Raw genomic sequence first — 22852 nt, forward strand, 5'->3', positions numbered from 1 at the left:
ATGAATGAGTCAGATAAAATTGAATTAAGAGAAGAATTTTTTGTATTACCAAGTAATAAAAACAAAATTTGTTTAATTTATTTTGAGAACTATTTCCAAAGTGGAAATCGAAACGTCAAAATAAAAATATTTTAAACTAAAATTGTGGTTAATTCCAAGTATAAATAGTAAATTGTATTATGATGCCACAAGAAAATAACTTCAGAACAATGTATAATAAGAGAAAATACCGAAGTTATTCCCTTCACTCTCTGCAATAATTCGTATTGGTGATGATTATTTTATGAAGTCAATTGTTGAAACTTTTTTTTTAATTATACAGATTATACAAAACCTGCAAAGAACAGATACAATTTGGTTTTATCAAAGGTCTGGGAACAAGAGATGCTCTATTCAACATACAAGTGCTATTCCAAAGATATAGAGATATGTACTGTAATGTACATACCTGCTTCATTGATTATCAATAGGCATTTGCCAATCAGAAATTTATACTGAAATTAATTAGCTTCCGTTAAAGTCAACAAAGAGAAATCAGAGGAAGTGAAAATTTAAATGATGTGTTCGACAAGGATGTATATTGTCACCTCTCATATTCAACTTTGAAATTTTCCAAGAAGCCCTAGAATGCATGGAAGCAGAAATATTATTGAAGGTCGAACGATTTCAGATATGCCGATGACACCATCATTTTTACAGACACTGCTCAGAGATGACAGCTTTAATGAACAAAGTTGCTAAAATTAGTAAGAAATATAACTTAGAAGTTAACACCAAAAAAATAAGGCATGATAATTAGCAAAGCAAGAATTGGAGCAGCATGTTCGAATTATTTAGAACACATAATTTGAATTTGAAATTGAAACTTAAAATACTACGATGTCACTCATCTTGATATATGAAGTAGAGTCTTGGACCTTGACCGAGGCAACAATTAAAGAGGCTGGAAGCATTCGAGATGTGGATTTATCAAATATGACAAAATGGAGAAAATATTAAATATAAGAGTCCTTTATCTACCTCTATCTCGTTCTGTCGACTTGGCAAAAAAAAATTTCCTGGTGGTATGTGTCGACAACAAAATTTATGGTTACCTTTATGACAGAAGATACATTTAGAAGAACTTCAATTAAAGATTACCTAAGGTGATCCGTTTTGATGTCGATAATCATACTAAAAGATGAGACGTCATTTTAGAAAGAGGTGCAGTAAACAGTTGATTAAGACCTAAATCATTTTATAATAAATAATATTTATTTTAAAGCCAGAAACTATTTTTTATTTTTTATTGTTAATTTTAGTAATTTATTTGTTTAATCCCTTTTAGCCAGAAAGTCAATTAAAAAAATACCTAAAGAAATATTTGGCAAATTAAAGAGATGCTATATTACTTGCATTCTTGTTTTCCTGCTCATCTTGCAAGGATTCATGTGATCGAGAGTAAAAACTGTGTGGAATGTGGAGTAGAAGGTGACCTAGATCATGTAATTTTTGGTTGTGCCAAATATAATTTGGAATCCACCTTATTATATAATAATATAGTTCGTATTACCGGTAAATCTCCGTTTAACGTTTTATCTGCCCTAGCGACTCAAAATAGATTAATTTACGATTGCATAATCGATTTTTTGACCAAATGTAATATTTTTCTTTAGTTAAAAAAAAACTTTTGGTTTTTACTTTTTACCTTTGTTTTCTCTAATTTATATGTTTAATCCTATTTACCGTGGCCTAGTTCTGTGTATGTTATATATTATAATGTCCTGATGGTCCCCTGGACGTGAAACGAGTGACCCATGTTAATTGTATATGTTTATGGATATATATGTGTATGTATTATTTATATTTTTTCTCTTCTTTTTGTTAAATGTTGTAAATTTATCTATTTTAGTCTATTCGATTGCAAATAACTCAAAAACTTTTTACTGTACCTAATGAGATTAAAAGATTATGTAACTGGCTGTATGGCAAACTGCCGAAGCCATAAAAATAAAATAAAAAAAAAACGTTGGTATAAAAAAGCTATGTATGTTTCTAACACAATTTACTAAATAGGGTAGCAGTGATCTTGTCGAAGCATAATTAGAAGTGGACTAAATTTGTCTCTCGTATATTCACTTATTGGATTTAAAACCTTGTATAAAATGTGTTCATCCTCTTTTAGTTATCTATATAAAAGTTCAAATAAAATTCTTGAAAATGGCAAGTTTCTAGTGTTATACATTTTAAATGCAATTAATATCTTAATAAAATGTAGTAGTGTTAAAACATCTGAATATTAACAAGTGAGTTATACTCAATATACTTAAAATAATAAGGTACAAATATTGAAACCTCTGCAATTCCCTGCGTATTCAAGAAGACTTCAATCGATTCGATTTTTGTTTCATTTAAAATTTTAATCAATAATATAAATTTAATTTCTCGGATAAAATATAAACAACTTTTTCTTTTTTAACTATGTCATGTACTTATTGAGAATTAGTGACAATTACGTCATGTTAGCTTCCCTATCCATTCATTATACAAATTCACAGTTTAATTTTCTATGATTCTACAAAACTAAATTGTGATTTTAAAATTTTTTATCCCAGATCAACACTGTTGAACATTTCAATACAGATTGTAGCACTTTTTTCCGCTAGTTATTTATGACAAGTATTATCGTAGATATGTCAAGGTCAAGAAAAAGCTTTCTGAAGAATTTGAAATTACTGAACAAGGTTGTGCAGTGGCTCTAACCATATTTAAGGGGTTACATAGGTCTTGTAATATTACTTATATTATATATATATATATATATACATCTTTATACCATACCTGAACCATCTGAAAAACCATACAATCCTGAACCTCCTATATCTAGAGTATTTAGAGCTGCCTATGGCACGCTTATCTTCATTAATTCTAGCAACGATTTCAAAAATGTATATATACAAAAGAAATTTTTAATATTTTAAAAGATATATAAATGGGGATTTTACTTATTAATGACATAATCCTGATCCCCTTGTTATTTCAGTCAATTCTGAACCTAAACATACTTGTATATGCACAAACCTGAGCCTAAGAGATGTTGCCAGTTTTAAGTAAAATGGGATTTCTTAGGAAAATTTTCGTATGTGTTTGCTTGAGAGTCAGAAACAGTATATTTTTACTTTCCCTTAATTGTACATATCCGAAATCCTAAAATATGTAAACAATAAGTCCTGTCTACCGATTATTTTAACAGCGAAGGCGTCATATCACTACCATAAATAAACCATACGTTCCAGTTCATAAATGTCAAAAATATGAGCTTTGGTTAACGGCGATATATATTAAAAAAAAAATAAATCAGGAAAGTATTGCATTAATTTATTATCAAAAGTAGCTACATTGGTACATTAATTTGACTCTACTATTTATTATAGCTTAGGTAATAGGAATTTAACTTGCCTACAAACATAAGAATAATGTGATAGAGATCAGATCAAAACTAAAACAAGAAAGTCTTTCAAAACAGTCAAAAAAAAATTAAAAACCAACTAAAAAATATTAGAAAATGGGTGTTTAATGTTTAAGTTTTCCTGTATATATATTATAAACTACAGCTTTGATGCATGTCCATTTTCTTTCTTTAATTACCTCGGGATATTCTTTAATAAGGTGTTGCACTTTTACCTTAATGAAAGGCTTTCTTTTTTTAATGTCGGAAAAGTATTTTGCGATAATTCTTTTTTATTGTTTTGTCCATGATCTTCTTCTATCAATAAATATTTTCTTTTTTAAATTTCCAATCTTTTTTTGAGGTTCTTTGTTATTATCTCAGTTAGCTGAAGTAGATGGAATCTCGCAATCGACGTTTAGATTATCATGAGTATCCAAGATATTTTCCATTTCTTCCTCTTCCGCATCAGAGAGAGGAGCTAAGTTAATGTTAGTTTCATCTGTTTTAACTTTGTATTTTTCAGTTTAGAAAAAAAGTTTAGAAATTTTAGCCGTTTGATATACTTTGACAAACGATAATAATTGCAATGCATTTGTAATGTGTGTCATTTGTAATGAATTTGCTTAATTGTTCCATATCATTATTGGAAAATTGGAGAAATTGAATAATGGTGGCCAAATGCTTTCGAAGTTTTGTTGCTGTTATACTCGCAGGTCTCTCCAACTGACATTTTTTGGCATATTCACCTGATTTCAATTTGTGAAATAATTCTTCTGCAGATGTTTGCAAAAAAAAATATTAAGTTTCTTGAGGTCGTTAATAAGCAGCAAAAGTTCTTCCTTGTTCCATTTATTTTGATTTAAATTGGTACATGTTGAGCAGAAACTTCATTACACCATTGGGATTTTAAAAGACTTTTTAATATTTTAAGTTCTTTTCTCTCATCGCTTGGGTTTTCTATCTGAACAAGAATAATATATGCTAAGTCGCAACATTTTCTCATAAGTGTCCCAAAATTTATGGCCAACGTTGGTGACTCATAATTATTTGTTTCTGGTTTATATTTTTTTATTTTATTAACTCCAGAAATTATTAGTTGAACATGCTTTGGGCGAAGAATATCTATAAGTTTCTTAATATCAGGATTCTGTAGTCTTGTAGTCTAAGAGTTTTGCGAGTCTTCGCATATTTTGTCTTACCAAATCAATTTTGCCTTTACTCTGACGGCCTTTTATGTCGTCTGCACGCATTCTGAAGAAAATTTTTGATTTTAATAAATCATTATGTTTAAGAAAATGGTGTAGAAGCAAAGTAGTTTGTCCGTCGCTTTGGGACGTTTGTCTTCTATTATTTTTCTCATCATAATTAGACGGACAAATTTTGGTATGCTTCAATAAAAATTTTTTCTTATCTTTTTCCTTAAGTTTCATAAAGCCAATCATCTCTCTTTTAAATTAACCTTATGACATAATATGTTAACTACGTCAATTTCTTCTAAGTGCGATTTAGAAATATGTCTAGCAAAATGGAAAACATTCCCGTGCTCCTCTCTATCAATCACTTCTTCAAGTATTAACGAATCGTTCTCACACTGTTTGCTGTTACAGATTTGTGGATGGCTCTTTTTTGTGGCATTTTTAAATTTGAGAACTGCAAGAAAGAGTCAAAGTTTAACCAAATTTAAGAACAATTAAACAAAAAAATAGCTACCCATTTTTTTAGCTCGGCCGTCTTCTGATGGCATATAATTAGGATATTTATGGAATCGTCGTCATCCTCTATAAATTCGCTTTTGGATGTGTTAGACGAGTTATTAATTTTTTTTTCTGTAGAAACACAGCATTATTATTTTCCGCATAGGAATCACATTCGTCGGATAAAAAATCCATATTTATTGCTTGATCTGGGTCCCTATGTTATTAGATTTGTATGTTCTCGAGATATCCCCACTTTCATCATATTAAATAGAAGAAATCAGCTTAAAATTTTTTGTCACTCAATAATTTACAACTAACCTATTTTGACACCCATTCATTTTTGAATAAGATAGTTATATTTCATTGAACTTCCAAATATTAACTATTTTCGAGATATTTTAATATTGGTAATTTAGCACATGATTAATGTTTTGAATGTCGAAGAAGTGTAACATTTTGATACAAAAGGGTATCTGTAAATACAGGAAATTTATTTTAAAAAATATATTTTATTCTTCGAGCTTAATAGATTAGAAAAAAGCATTTCAGACCCATTATTATTAGGTAAGTATATAAAATATTATTTAAACTTGGCCAATTTACTTTCGTTAAACGTTGCTCTTTTTCGTCTTTCCCCTTTCCATTTTTCTCTTTTGAACTTTAAACTTTTGAATCTTTATTTACGTGTATCTGAGAAATTGGATATAAGCTACTCTCCGAATTTTTCGAGCAATAATCAAAGTGTATTTTTTCTACGTTTTTGTCTAAAAATTATACATTTAATCTTTAAATCCTTTCTCATTCTTTGCTTTTCTGGTTCATTTTGCACAGGATGTTTCAAAACTATTTTGAAAAATTTCAGGGGTATGATTGATAGTTGAAAGTTCTCCTCATAAACAGTTCCCCTTTGCGCTATTGTTAACTAATAGAGACAAAGGTTTTAAACTTATTAACCTAAATAACATGTAATAGTGCTAATTTAGTCAAATTCGTCTGAGATACTGACAGTGTTAAAATACTAATTTAAAAATATAAACAGAAAGACATCAATGTCCATTAGTTAGATATACTTTTCTTTCTAAGATAATTCCCCTAGAGGTTTATCGAAGTACTTTTAAAACATCTTGCATAACAGTTAGCAAAAAGAAGGATTTCTCTTACTTGGGATGCCCTATATAAAATGAATTTAAACAGGAACTCAATATTTTGAGATATCACAGACTACTAAAAACATTTCATAAGCCGTCTAAAATGATGTATCACAGAATTCCCCTCTATTAATTACGTTTTTGGTTAAAAAAATAAAAACTTACTTTTTTTTAAACATTATTTAGAACAAATCCTAAAAACCGGATAATATGATCATCCCAAATTGCAAATCAGCTTCTTTCGATAAGAAAATCGCCTATAATAATTTTTAATAAACTCTTGACACAGTCTTTTTGTAAATATGAATTAAAATCAAGAATAACTATTTTACTTGGACACCCTGTACCTCTGTTAATATTAACTTATATAAATAAGCACAATTCATCTAGATTTTTAAGCCAAAGTGCTCAAAATGACAATTTAGTTTAATACCTTTGGTATAATTAACCTTTCCCTAAATACATATCAACCATCAGTTTACAACGTCCTTTATTATTATTCATTTTTAAACACACCTTCCTGAACCAAAACAAACGACTGTTACAATCAAATAATAATATCTTATACCATCTATTGAAAATAAATCTCTTTGGCCTTGACTAAAAATAGAATTCCCCAATTCTCTAAACAAAATAATGACAAAGCAATGTTGCCACATAGTATGGATCAGGATAGTACTAATTGTAATGATGTATATAAAAATCATGTATATTCAAGAAATTGTTTCCAGCGCCAAAGTGGCAAATGGCTGAACTAAAAAATGCAATCCTGAACCACAATACAAACAGGTTTCTCTTGGATTCCGAATGACATATTGAATTGAAAGTTAGGCAGTTGTGTCCGCTGATGGCACCACTAATTAAAAAAAAATGATTTAATTTGTAAATTTTAAATCATATGTCAGTTATATAAGGAAACCAATCCTGAACCAATATACAGGTTCAGGATCGTAAACGGGGTTCAGGTTTGTGCTTAAGTTTTACTATCGAAGGCTCAGGATTGTACTAAAAACAAATATATATATATATATATATATATATATATATATATATATATATATATTATATATATATATATATATATATATATATATATATATATATATATATATTACAGGATCCAACTTGTATATACAATACATTTTGGAGAAGGCTATCGCCGTATTCTCGTTCTCCTCCATTGCTCTTCTAATTCCTTCATTCCATGAGCGTCGAAGTCTACCTCTTTTTCTTCTTCCAGGGGGCTTCCATCTGTGAAGTTTTTGGAACCAACGTTCGTCAACATATAACATTCTCAATAGGTATCCAAACCATTTTAAACATCTTCTTTCTATTCTGTCAATGACTGTTTCTGTAGTATTCATGTTATTTCTTATATATTCGTTGGTCTTCCTTTCCAGCCTTGATGTTTTACCACTTCTTCTCAAATAATCCATTTCAACTTCCAATAATCAATAATCTTAAGCCATAACAAATAACTGATTCAACCATGGTTTGCCTATTCTTTTTTGTTCCTTATGGAAATGTTGCTATCCCGCCATAAGGAGTTCAGAAATCCTACATTTTACGCCCCTGATTAATTCGGTGTTTAATTTCGGTTTCTCCCAAGCCGTTGTTATCAATGAGTGCACCCAAATATTTAAATTTTTACACTTGTTTGATTTCCACGTCCTCGTCTATCAACACTTCAAACCTTGCATCTGAATTGATAACTAAATATTCTGTTTTCTTCATGCTCACTTGTAACACCCATTTTACATATTCTCTGTATAGACGCTTTATCATAAGTTCTAGATCATAAGAATCTTGAGCTAGGACGACTTGGTCATCCGCAAAGTTCAGGAAGAACAGCACGTCATTTTCTATGTGGATTCCCATTCCCTGGCAAGGGTTTTTCCAATTTTGGAGGGCTGCCTCAATATATAAATTAAACAGTAAGGGTCACATACTGCATCCTTGTCTTAGTCCTTTAATTACTTTTTTTGGCTCTGATAGTCTATTTTCGATTTTTAGGTAACTAGTGTTATCCGTGTATAATTCTGTGATAATTCCTAAATGGTATGGACTAATGTCCAGTTGTAAAGTTTGCCACAATTTAAGTCTCGGAACTGTATAATACGCCTTTTCTAGGTTGATGAAGGCTAGATGTACTTCGGTACCAACTGCTATTCTTTTTTCTATTAATTGTTGGACTATAAACAAGTTATCAGTGCAAGATCTACCCTAATTAGATGTCCTACATCATCTTGTATTTTTCCATTTATTATCTTTCCAACAATCTCCCGAAAGTAGGTAGGACACTTAATCCTCTGTAGCAGTTAGGATCTTTTCCATTACCTTTTTTAAAAATGGACACTTATTTTGATGATTAGCTGTGTCGTCCAGAAGATAACTCCGACTGTTGCTACATCTTCTTTAATAATTTGCAAAGTTATAATATCTTACAACCAATATTTAAATCAGTTTTTTTTTGCACGAGAAAAGGTAGTTTTTGAGTTTTAGAAGACAGCTTTTACCATTACAGCCACGAGACACAGCTATACATACACAGAAAAACATTGAAAAAATTTGTTGCACTCTTTGTTATTTGAAAAATTATAGCAGTCACTCCAATTATCAAAGTTACCATATAGCTATCGATGAGACCCTCAGCGGTTTCGTAGCTATCCAAGGATTGTTAAACAGTAAGATGAAGTTAACTCCTTCAGCTAAATCTTTTCTTTTCTACTTGCTTTTGTCCAATAAGCTTCATAACTTGGCTTTGTAGTAGCATATCAATTAATAATGGAAGAAAAGCCTAAAATAGAGATGAATTTGCAGAAGTCATCGCCAACTTCCGTTAAGAAGAAGAAATTCTTCGAGACTTTTATTTACAAACTACAGATTCCAGTCGAAATCTGAAGGTTTCAAAAAGAATGTTTAATTTTATGGTACTTGATAGAGATTTGTATATGCAGTAACCTGAGGCACACGATACTTTAAATGTAATTCTAACCTTACATAGTTCACAGAATCCTATATGTTGTTACACTCACATTAGCTGCACATTAACATAGTATCGCAAACCCTTACCAATTAAGTTCTTTGATGTCAAAAATTTGCCGCAAAACCTAATATTTTTACCGAAAGTTACGAAGTACTATTATAGTATACTGTATGTCGCAAAATATTTTTACAGTGAAATAAAAGCATATTTGGAATGTTATATTATAATTCTTTGAATTATTAAAAATATTTGTTATCATACCAAGAAAAATGCTCCGAATGACATTACAAGTAATGTCTTATGTTGATTTGGGTGGTAATTTATGTTATAAAATATTGCTTACCGACTATATCAGCCCTTAAGGGGGTTCAAATCGATTCAAGTCTTCAATCAACACATAATAACTAATTTCCCAATTTCCCTAAATGAAATTCTGACACAAATACTTTTTCGCTCGTACCCTCGACAGGTCTATCTAAATGTAGCTTATCTACTGTGTTAACTATATCGTCGATATTATCTAGGCCTTCGCATTCATCTTTTTCACTAACCGTAGAGCTGGGAACGGCGCTACAAGTGTCGTACCTGTCTAGTTCCGATGCTATATCGGGCAGTGATTGGTACTGTTTCGTGAGCGGTATTTCTTCGAAAGTTGAAGTCAGTTCGGCTCCGACACCTGGCTCCCGAGGTCCCCGTAGGATATCGCTCTCTTGTTTCTTTCCCTTCCTTTTCATATGTATTTCGTTGGATATTTGTTCTAAGTTTTTCAGCGTTTGAGAATAAAATTGTTTCGAATTTAAGATTTCTTGTTTTAACGCGCCTATACGATTTTTTTGGGTGTTGAGTTGATCCTGACATAGTGCCTTTTCATCGAAGTAGGGGCGAGCTTTTAATATGAATTTGTGTAGTTTGTCTTCGTGGGATTTTAATTTTTCTTCTATGTCTTTAAATGCTATGGCTTTTCGTTGATGGTCTCTACCACATTCAGCTTTGTTAGTTTCCGCTTCCATAACCTAAAAGTACTTATATTAGACATTTTTAAAAAAAGTAATAAACAAGATTTTAAACAATCAAATGATCAAATGCTACACAAAGAGCAACTTCACCGCAATAGGTATATTAATGCTAATCTTAAAAAAGGCTGAGACTAAAAAACCGATTGATGAGTAGTTGAGGGAAACGATATGATGTCACGTCTACGTCCTAACCCACCTCGCCTTTACCCACTTCACCTTCACCTTAACCTAATATCGGCTACAGTTGTAGAAGAAACTCCAGGAAGAAGTAATTCCAGAACACGGTAACTTAACAAAACATCATCATCATCATTCTGGCTTTACAACCCTGCGTGGGTGCCTCTTCAATAATTTCTCTCCAGTTGTCCCTATCCATCGCCTTTCTCAGCCAAGCACTTATTCCCATATTTCTCATGTCTTCATCGATGTTATCAAGGAACCTTGTTCTGGGTCTTCCTCTTTTTCTCTGACCAATGGGTCTATCAAGGAGCGTTTTCTAGCTGGGTCATTTTGTTCCATCCGCATTACATGCCCTATCCACCTCAGACTTCCTATCTTAATATGTTTTACGATATCCAGTTCTTGGTATATGCTATAAAGTTCGAAGTTGTATAGTCTTCTCCACACTCCATTGTCATTCACTGCTCCATAGATTCACCTTGGTACTTTTCTTCGAAACATCCTGTTTTCATTATTTTTTGTTAGGGACTGGGTGTATTATTGTTTTGTAGAGTTTTATTTTTTTTTAACTTAACTAAAACACCGACCGCAAAAATCTTGATAAATGGTAGGTTTTTTTTCATTATTATCTACCAACTATGGTAAAAATTGTTATATTACCTTCATAGTAGCATGATTGAGCATTTCCTGCCAAGCATTGTCAAACTGCCATTCGTGTTGATTTGTTAAAAATTGCTGCTCTGCCAAAGCTACAGTTTCTTTAGCTGCCGCGTGGATTCCTAGAAAAGAAATGAAACGACATTAAAATAATAATAATTCAAGTTAATATAAATATTCCCCTATTTCAGGGAGAACACCATTACTCCAGTCGTCACAGACGAAAATGCCACTGAACCTCTAAAAATCATACGAACAAGCTGAATTTTGCCGACAATGTCAATTTTAGGACGCCAAAAAAAGATGTTAAAAGTTTACCACTTTTACCCTCGGATTTCCCCTAAAACCCCCTCATAGCGGGGGGAAACGGAAAAAATCCATTTACGCCATCGAAAAAAATGTTTCAAATAAAAATGTGTAGAATGAACCGTTCTCTCAGAAACAACATTTGAAGCGGTTAGCGATTTTTAATATCAGTTTCGTAAAAATTCGATATCTTTTGATCCGAGATGCGTGTTAAAGGTAAAGTGTGCAGCTTTCGTACGCAATTTTTGTATTTTGCCGCAAATAAACTCAGATTTTATGAAGGCGTTAAATAAATAAACGTGGCGCCATTTTGTCATATGATTCTAATGAGATCAATACAATTTATCTCTTTTATTGACCGGCCACTATAGAGTTTCGATTACTGAAGCCTAATCTTTAAAACCTATAGCATGAATTTTTGTTTTGATTTTTATCAACAAGTGAGGCATTTGAAATATGCTTAAAAAACGCTGAATCTAAACTTTCACATTACAAAATGATCTACAATGTTTAAAAATTGCTCTTTTTCACTTACACTAGTACGTTTTTCATAAAAACCCAACTTCTGCTACAAATTACACCAAAAACCATCTTCTTGGAGGCATTTCCCGTGCTGTGCAATTGTTTGTAATGTAAAAGTTTAAATTCTGCGTTTCTTAGTCATATTTCAAATGCCTTATATTTATTGCCACAACTCACAATTCAAATTTCATGTATATGTTTTGAGGATTGGTCTCTAAAAATGAAAATTTCACTATGACCGGTCAATTAAAGTGATAAATTTTATTGATCTCACGAGAATTGTAAAAAATAGCAAAAATCGCGCAACTTTTATTGAACAGATTTATAAAAACTGACTTTCTTTGCCACATAATACAAAAATTGCACACGAAAGCTGCACTCTTCACCTTTAAAGGAAGTGATGGTATACCCGCGGAACTTATGAAATGTGGAGGTGCTACTCTGACTAATCATATATATAAAATCATACTGAGAGCCTGGAATGAGGAACAAATCCCAGAAGAGTGGTGTATTGGGATCGTTTGCCCGCTACACAAAAAGGGCGATGAATTGGAATGTAGAAACTATAGGGGAATAACCCTCCTTAATACAGCATACAAAATATTTTCGAGTATTTTATATGGTCGCCTGAGTGAATATTCAGAGGAACTTCTTGGCGAATATCAAAGTGGTTTTAGGCCTAGTCGATCAACAACAGACCAGATCTTTGTGCTAAGACAAATACTGGAAAAAACCAATGAATTCAATATCGACACATACCATCTTTTCGTAGATTTTAAATCGGCCTATCATAGTGTCCTAAGAAATAAATTGTATGAAGCCATGGATGAATTCCACATCCCCAATAAACTGATAAGATTGGTTAAGGCTACAATGCGTAAAGTTGTTTGCAAAGTCGAAATACAGGGCGAACAATCACAGGCATTTGAAACGCATGTTGGGCTGCGACAGGGAGATGTGCTGGCGTGTCTCCTTTTCAACATAGCTTTGGAAAAGGCGGTCAGGGATGCCCAAATAGACAGCAGAGGAAACATTTTTAATAAATCATCCCAAATTTTGGCATATGCAGATGATGTTGATCTAGTTGCCCGCACAACACGCAAGCTAGAAGAAATGTATACCACCTTGTCAAACGCCTCAAAAAATATGGGCCTGCAAGTAAATGAAAATAAAACTAAGATAATGGCATCAATACCCAACAATAGAGCCAGAAACATCGGCCACCAATTCACGGTTGATAATTCTACCTTTGAAGTGGTGGACAAATTCACATACTTAGGCTCCCTGATCACCAAGGAGAACGTCATGACGGAAGAAATCAAGCGAAGAATAATCCTAGCAAATAAATGCTATTTTGGACTGAGTAGACATATGAGAAGCAGAAACTTAAGCCAAAAAACAAAAATAACCATATACAAAACCCTTATACAACCAGTGTTGACATATGGGTCGGAGACATGGACCATTTCCAAGGCAGATGAAAATCTCCTGCTTATATTTGAACGAAGGATCCTGAGAAGAATATTTGGTGGCATCTGTGAAAATGGTGTTTGGAGAAGGAGGTACAACTACGAGATATATCACAGATATAAACATATATTTGGTGGTAAAGACGTAGTATCCTTTATAAAAATAGGAAGACTAAGATGGGCAGGACATCTGGCAAGATCACAGCAGAACAAACCTCCTAGAAGAATCCTTATGTCACAACCTGTGGGAAGTAGAAGTAGGAGTAGACCAAAACTCAGATGGAGGGATGGTGTAGATGAGGATGGTAGACAAATAGGCGCAGCAAACTGGCAACAGTTGGCAATGGATAGAACTGACTGGCGTAATAGACTTGGGAAGGTCGAGGCTCTTTTATAGGGCTGTAGCACCAATGATGATGATGATTTTTATCAACAAGTGAGGCATTTGAAATATGCTTAAAAAACGCTGAATTTAAACTTTCACATTACAAAATGATCTACAATGTTTAAAAATTGCTCTTTTTCACTTACACTATATAGTACGTTTTTCATAAAAACCCAACTTCTGCTACAAATTACAACAAAAAAGATCTTCTTGGAGGCATTTCCCGTGCTGTGCAATTGTTTGTAATGTAAAAGTTTAAATTCTGCGTTTCTTAGTCATATTTCAAATGCCTCATATTTATTGCCACAACTCACAATTCAAATTTCATGTATATGTTTTGAGGATTGGTCTCTAAAAATGGAAATTTCCATATGACCGGTCAATTAAAGTGATAAATTTTATTGATCTCACGAGAATTGTAAAAAATAGCAAAAATAGCGCAACGTTTATTTATTGAACAGATTTATAAAAACTGACTTTCTTTGCCACATAATACAAAAATTGCACACGAAAGCTACACTCTTCACCTTTAAAACGCATTTTGATTTTTGTCGGTAGGACCATCTGATCAAAATATATCGAATTTTTATGGTCGACTTGATACATATTTTATTTAACATTGATTTTGGGCGCGCAACTGACATTCAAAATCGCCGGTCGCTTCAAGCGTTGTTTCTGAGAGAACGGTTCATTCCACACAAAAAGTAGTAATTAACATTTTTGTTCAAAATGATCTCAGCTACATTTTTTATTCGAAACATTTTTTTCTACGGCGTACAAGTTCTGGGTAAACAGATTTTTTTGCGTTTTTACCCCCCTACGAGGGGGGTTTTAGGAGGAAGCCCATGGATAAAAGTGGTAAACTTTTTGCATCTTTTTTGGAGTCTCATTGGGGGGGTAATTAATATTCTCGGCAATATTCAGCTTGTTCGTATGACTTTTACGGGTCACATCTCTTACGACTGGACTACATTACAGATCAGAAAAATTAGGATAGGGTCTTGTAATCTTGAAAGTCTTACAGGTAAGAGTGAGGAGTTAGTATATACGTTTAAAAGAAGGAGAGTTCAAATTACTTACATTCAAGAAACTAGGTGGAAAGTACAAGTAGGGCGAAAGAATTAGGTGAACTTGTTCGTTTTGTTAGCAACTTTCACAGATTTATGTACAGTGCAAAAAAAAAGAAAAAAAAAAACGAGACTTCTGTGGTTATTACATGCACCCATTTAGTCAGGGATTATAACAGACATACGAATTTTGTCTATAAATCTGATTAACATGTCACAAGCTAGAGCGTACAGAACATCTAAAAAATGGTGGCATAGATTATTTTGGCATTTCTTAGATTTAGCTGTTGTCAACGCTTTTATATTATTCAAAAACCGGTTCGATGAAGGCAAAACTTTGAATTTTAAAGAATTTAGATTTGCTGCAGCTACTGGATTAATTGGGTTAATCCAGAACTACTACAGAGAGGAAGAAAGAGTATTAAAGCTATCCCGAATAGATATAAGACTATAGGTTTGATAAGACTACACATATGCCAGTCTCTGGCATAAAGGTTTGATGTGCAAATTGCAGCATGAGAGCAGAACCCCATCGAACTAGATGACATTGCTCGACATGTCCAGTAAATCTTTGCTTAACAGTAAAGTCAAATTGTTTTTTTAAGTTCCAGCAAAAGTAACTTTTTCACTTCTTGTTTTTTTTTATTTTAATGTATTGTTGTCATTTCATAGTGGTCCCATATAAGCACCACCTGTTTTTTTTTGGTTTATAATAAACAAAATTACACAAAATATAATTTGTTATCTTTATTGTCATTAGTTATTCAAAAACAAAATCGGAAATATTTAAAAATAATTAAATCCGTCCGCAAAGGGTTACGGCAAAGCTAAAAATTAATAGTTTTATGTGTTAAATATCCGAGTCAACTGGCACATTCTCCTTTTACATTTATAATAGTTTAGACAATTAATTCTAGCTACGTTGCTTCGTCGTTTGGATGGTTTATCAGTGAAGGTAGTTTTGACATAGGCTCTTCCCAGTATCATTAACGGTATCTTGTGTTCTCTTTTGTGTTTGTGTTTAGTACTGACTATATACAGGCATGGAAAAAAAATTATCTGACTATAGGGCATTAAGATAATGCAACGAACAGAGAAAAAATATTATATAGACTTGTATGTCCACTGTATACTTGAGAGAATAATATGTAACCACATGTCTAAAACTATGGTTGTCTAAAGAAAGTTTATTTTTTAGATGGTCTGGGGAAATATTTCAAAGATATGATTACAAGATTTAAAAGCATTTAATATCTTAGATTAAATCAACAGTTTCTTTAATCTCAATTCATAAAACATAACAAAATAAATTCTTAACGGCATAAATTGAAACAATTTATTTTAAAAAGTAACAATTTTATAATTTTAATTAAAATTATTTTAAATTAAACTTTCAAAAAGTCCACCATGTTCAGCCAAGCAGTAGCCCAATCTATTGTATAATTGCCTTCGGGTTTTCGACAAGATTTCGGGTGTTATGCTTTCAAAGGCATGAATGATTTTTTGACGTAATTCGTCTAAATTTCCGGCACGTTCATGCTTATGTCGGTAAGTTTGTTGCTTCACATAACCCCATACGAAAAAGTCTAAAGGTGCAAGATCAGAAGAGCGAGGTGGCATTTTTATGGTACCTTTTGTATCCATAACTATCTGTTCTTCTTCTTCTTAAAGTGCCCTCTCCTCAATGGAGGTTGGCTACTACAATTTTAAAATCTTCTCTATCTTCAGCTGTTCTTATTAGCTGTTCAAAATTTAGCCCTGTCCATTGTCGGATGTTTCTGAGCCACGATAGTCTTTTCCTTCCTAGGCCTCTCTTTCCCTCGATTTTTCCTTTCACTATAAGTTGGGCATATTGGTACTTATTATTTCTCAGTATGTGGCCTAGGTATGATGTTTTTCTAACTTTTACTGTGTTAAAAAGTTCTCTTTCCTTGCCTATTCTATGCAGCACTTCTTCGTTTGAGGTATGCGATGTCCATGAAATTTTGAGCATTCTCCGGTAGATCCACATTTCAAAGGCCTCCAATTTATTTACGGTTGATGTTTTTAGGGTCCACGTTTCAACTGTATATAGACGAGTCGACCAGACGTAGCATTTTGATAAACGTAGTCGAATTTCGAGTTTTATTCGAGAATCACAAAGCAGTTTTTTTATTTTTTCGAAAGATTTTCTGGCCTGTTCTATTCTCGATCTTATTTCTAGATCAGGATTTAGGCTGCTATCGATCTGCTAACTATCTGGTAATATATCTATAATAAAAATCTAACACCTCCCGTGCATTGTAAGTTGGACAGCCGTCTTGCTGCAACCAAATATCATCTATATTAATGGGTAATGCTCGAACTGCTGGAATTATGTAATTTCTCAGGAGATCTAGGTATTTATGACGACACAAAGTGCCCACAATGAAAAAGGGGTCAATTACGTTGTCATCTAAAATACCAGCCCAGACGTTGACTTTTGACGGTATTATTTATTGTAAGAAACACTTATGTACCTATTTTCTGTAGAGTACCTACGGTAACAAATGGATTGTGATGGCCAGTTAAAGAAGAAGAAGACTCATCTGTAAACAAGATTTTTTTCATGAAATCTTCGTCACGATTAGTGCGTTCTATCATGTCCTCACAAAACACCATCCGTCGTTCATACTCAGCAACGAAAATTTAATGAGTTTTTAGCAATTTGTAGCAATGGTACCTGTTTGTTTTTTAAATATTTCGTACAGTTCTAGCACTAATACCAGTTTCTCCTGAAATTAGGGCGCTGTTACAAGGAAAATTGATTTCAGCTAGTCTACATACGGCAACTTCACGCTGTTCCCGTTCTTCATTTCATCTTCATCACTATCCGTGCTTTTTCTATAATTCTTGACACAACCAGTTTTTGCAAATTTAAAAATAATATTGTGAATTGTAGATTTTGTTGGTATAGGGCCTTCGAATGAAAACGAAAACTTTTTAATAATTTTTTTTTATAATATCCTTTATAAAAAGGTATATAAAAAACCCAATCGGGCTATGTTAAATAGACAAAACGTTTTCGGAATAAGTTCCATCATCAGTGTCATAAAAAAGTATTTAACCACTTAATTAAAAAGAACATGAAATAATTTAAATTTTGACTAAGGTTAATGTAAAATGTGGTTAATACTTACAGGTTAATACATGAATGTAGCCACTAAATATGGGAGTAAAAACCCTTTAAAAATTACTAAATGAGATTTAGTTTACATTATGTCTTGTTTAAAATTAAGACGGTAAAGTTACCGTTGGATTGGTAACATGGCGACATATGACTCTACATTAAGTTGCTAGTCCTGAGACGGTATGTCTACGAGGACTTTATTAAAGCAACTGATTGAAATGACAATCTTGACAGGTTATGACGGAAGTTGTAACAGAGCAGTCAGTGTAACTGTATGTGTCTATTTAAGACAGACGCCAACGTTATTTAAAATTGTGAAAGTTGAAATAAAAATAAAAAATTATAACAGTATCAACCATCAATGTTGTTGTTTTAAATTATGTATGTGAGATGAAATTGTGTTCACACAATTACAGAATAATGCCACTTAATAATTTGAATTTTATGTTCAGTTGTAAAGGTTATCATTTTCCTAACTTGATATATCAATTTCTTTATTCTGTTTTTTTTTGCGAATAAAACCAGAAATATTAATAATGAAAAAATAAACATATATTCGACGTTTCCGTTATCAAAACTGAATGTCACTTTGACACAACTAGAATTCAATCTAATGGGTGTTAAAAAAACTCGTATGTCGGTACTAATTTCATACTGTATTCTCTCTCTCCCTCTCTGTTAACGAACAACCTCATACCGTTCTTTTCGCACTAATTATGCGTGCTATATGCAGTTTTCAGATTACTACAACTGTATGTGTTTGTTTGTGACAGATGCTAAGTTGCAGATTTTTCCTCCATTATCATTTATCACTTGATGTATGGCTTCTTTGCCCGCTACAATACGGTTATATTCTCCTTTCCCACATTTGTATTAAAGTTACTCACTATTATTAAGATGTAATTCCTAGGAATATTTTCAGAGGTTTCTTCTAATATACGTGTTCGGTGTTTTTTCCCAGTATAAATTATATGTAAGATTAATAATAAGGCTTAACCACAGCAGTACCGAAAGAGCTAAATTGTCAAAACTAACTGAATTAACAAACGTTTCAGTAAAACCAGTTTTTACGATAAAATCTAACATCTCTAATGAAAAATACTGTACTTATAAAACAGTCTAGTGGTTTAGTAAAAATCATGTTTCAGTCAATCAATCTAGTCTATCAAAGTCGATTTAATTTTTGATAATTGACATTCTTTTAACTTTTATTAAGATCAATTGACAGATAAGATATATTAACAACAACTTGAAAGAGGCTATTGCACTCTTAATAATTGAAAAATTTGATAAATAGGGTTTAAATCACAATCATAACAGTGACATACACAAAAAAAATCATTTAAAAGTACCTCGATTCAAAATTATGTCGTCACATTTAAATAAGAAGCGACAAGAAGCTTAAGACGTATGATTTTAAATTTCTGAATATTTCTCCGATTATTTGATGTGCTCGGCAAGACGATATAAAGAGGTTTCATCTCCTACCTTCAATTAATTTGGGTATACCCATGTGATTTTTCAGTGGACAGTGTTCTAATATTAGAATTTTTTTCGTGTGAAGCTTCTTTATGATTACACCGATATAATCAAACAATATTTTTGGTTGAGATTTTTCAAAAAGATAATAAATAATAATAAAAATAATTATCTTATTTCTTCTAGATATTTTTTCATTCCCTCCTGCTGCTAAATATCACAAAACTTATGAACGGTGATTGTATTCATTTTTTTAGTTTATTCGCTAATTTAGGTCCAGCGCCTGCGGAGCAATTATTTTAAAACAACAGTCTGAAACCAATTGTTGTGCTTCCAACTGTTAAGTGATCTCGGCAGCGTAAAGAGCACGGGGATTCACCCCCGAGGAGATCCAACTGAATCTGGTTTCCAATCAGTCTAAAACCGATTTTGTTTGACCTTACTCCCGTGGTCGCAGTTGCGTTGCAATTTTTTGTAGCACGTTATTACCCGAACATTTGGTAAACATTTTAGAATATAAATAATTTATTGATTACTCAGATTAGACGTAAATTAAAGACTGGTCGAAAATCTTGTTTAAATTATTATATAGTAGATATATAAAGAATTTACATTAACTGAACATTTGAAAAAAATTACGGATATTTATATTTTAAAATTTTATTTTAATTTTGTGTAGACATTACAATTGTCAGTTGGAGATGATAAGTAAAAATGAAGAGGCTATTACGAAAAATATTAACCTATTCTTCTTCCTGTGCCGTCCCCATTAACGGAGGTTGGCGACCACATTTCTAAAAGTTTCTCTGTCTTTTGCAACGTGGAATAATTCGTCTACAGTCATGTTTGTCCAGTCTCGAATATTTCGCGGCCATGACTTCCTTTTTCTACCTATTCCCTTTTTGCCATCGACTCTACCCTGCATGATGACCTGCAGAAGACTATATTTATCATTCCTCGGCATGTGTCCAAGGTATGCAGTCTTGCGTACTTTTATTGTTCTCAACAATTTTTTGTCTCGACCCATCCTTCTCAGCACTTCCTCATTGGTGACACTGGCAGTCCATGGAATTGTCAACATTCTCCGGTATATCCAAAGTTCAAAGGCTTCAAGCTTCTTAACTATTTGCGCTTTTAATGTGCATGTTTCTACCCCGTACAATAGTTGCGACCAGACGTAACATTCAGCAAACCTCAGTCTTAGCGCAGTATTCAGATTTTTGTCACAGAACAATTACTTGAATTTTAAGAACGCTGCCCTTGTCATTTCTATTCGTACCCTGATCTCTTGGTCTGGATCTAATTTTGTGTTGATGTAAGCTCCCAGATATTTATATTTTGTCACTCTCTCTATTTGCTGTCCACCAAGAGTTGGTTGTTCATTATTTATTGGACTCGTTGATACCATCATAAATTTGGTCTTATTTGTGTTGATGTCAAGTCCAACTTGAATGCATTCACTATTTATTGCATCTAGTAAAGTTTGTAGTTCTTCTATACTCTCAGCCATAATTACCGTGCCATCTGCAAATCTCATGGTGTTTATGATTTCTCCACCTGGGAATAAGAATTGGTGGAGAAATCATTAACCTATTGATTATTCAGAATAACGAATAACTTTTTCACATTGGAAATTTAACGAAAAATTTGCACATGATGTCATTTGTTCACATGTCTAATGGTAGCTGAGAAATATATTTGTGAACAAAAGCATTGTTTTTGTTTTGTTTCAGAAAAACTGAATAACTATTTTAAAAACTATTTTTTTAAATGGTCTTTCTTGTCTGAGTACCCACCATTTTGCCACATTCAACACTCTATTATAAACCAACTGATAAAAAATCAGTTGCTCCGTGTGCGGAGATAGGTTTTATACAGGTTGTAAACTGGTTGTAAAACCGATTGCAGATGAAACTAGTTTTCAACCGACAATTTAAAACATTTGTTTCGTGGGCGCTGGACCTTTCTTTTTAATCTTCAGGGTTGAGAACTACTTAACGTTATTCCATCGAAATTCTAGAGATTTCTGAGCATACGACTATCCAGATTCAAGACATTTTGACGATCAGTGATAATCTCGTTACAATTTCACTATAACACCAGAATTTTCTCTAATTTACGAACCACAAAGACCAAACATAAGCAGCACATGAAGAGCGATTGACCTATATTCTTAATATCTTGTGTGTTTTTCACCAAACGATTTTCGAATAGAATATACAGTAATAGATTTACCAACACAAAATCCATTGAAATATAAAGATGCGTTAGACAAGGACACACGCCATCCCCGAAGTATTTAGTAACCTGCTGGAAGACGTGTTCAAAAATTTTGAACTAACACAATAGGGGAATAAATATCCATGGATTCTATATAACAAATGTATGCTATCAAACAACATGAATCAACTAGAAGAAATAGTTAGCTACTTACAAAATTAGTAAGCAGAAAGCAGACCAAAAAATGAACATATAAAAAATAAAAGTAATGGAAAATCACGAAGATGTAAGGCAAATACAAGCCAAGGAAGAAAATAAAGGGATAGTATATAGAAAGCGTATATTTAGGTCAAAAACTTGAAAAGGCCCATGCAAGAGCCATAATATCAGACGAAGAATACACCGTGCATTAGGGAAGTTAAAATCACTCTGCACCGGCCGTTTCATACAACAAAAATCAAAAGTACTCCCGCATTCTCTTCACTATGACTTATATGTACTTCCAAAACCTGGCCTTCTACAAAAATCAACATAAAACTAAAAGTAATCCAAAGAAAAATGATAAAGGTGTATGCTTCTAATACGGCTGAGAAACAGTAAAACAAACACATCGGAAATCGCACAGCATCTTAAAATGTAAATAGACAGGACATTGAATAACAAGAGTGGATTAATCAAAGATGTAAGGTTATATTAAATAGTGAAGACCATACTCAGTATTTTTACTTATTTTAATACAAACTGAAGAATTTTTAAAATCTAAAATCATAAATTTATTTTTTTGTTATTAAATTTTTATTATGTATGCAATTGGTCTTGATAATGACATAAAATAATACTCGCCCATGTTTCTTAAAAATTCTTTTATAAGTAATATAGTATAAACCAGTGGCAGAAGTATAGAGAAAGTGCCGATGAAGTTAGCTACAAATGAGGGACAGATTTGTATTTGGTAGTGTTGCCATATCACAAATAAATCACGAAAGAGCATGCGATATAATATTAATTAATGTTAGTAAACATTCTTGTTAAGTTTTTAAAAGAAGTTTAATTAATTTAAATTTAATTTATTATAATTTAAATTAACTTTAATTTTTTATTCAGGTACCATTTCATCCCAAAATTATAAGAAAATAGTCATA

General features: G+C 32.4%; 1 protein-coding gene across 2 annotated transcripts in view; it reads right to left on the reverse strand.

The window, feature by feature from the left end:
- Positions 1-7344: 7344 nt before the first annotated feature.
- pcs (SH3 domain-binding protein parcas) overlaps positions 7345-22852 on the reverse strand; it is a 42751-nt gene continuing 27243 nt past the window's right edge. For both annotated transcript variants that reach the window (XM_072526912.1, XM_072526911.1), the window contains 2 exons: positions 11118-11236; positions 7345-10274 (listed from right to left, as the gene is read on the reverse strand). In XM_072526912.1, the coding sequence (XP_072383013.1) occupies positions 9666-10274; positions 11118-11236 (728 nt within the window). In that variant the 3' untranslated portion in view covers positions 7345-9665. The remainder of the gene's footprint in view (positions 10275-11117; positions 11237-22852) is intronic.

Source organism: Diabrotica undecimpunctata, chromosome 3 (assembly GCF_040954645.1).
Source record: "Diabrotica undecimpunctata isolate CICGRU chromosome 3, icDiaUnde3, whole genome shotgun sequence".
NCBI classification, from domain to species: domain Eukaryota; kingdom Metazoa; phylum Arthropoda; class Insecta; order Coleoptera; family Chrysomelidae; genus Diabrotica; species Diabrotica undecimpunctata.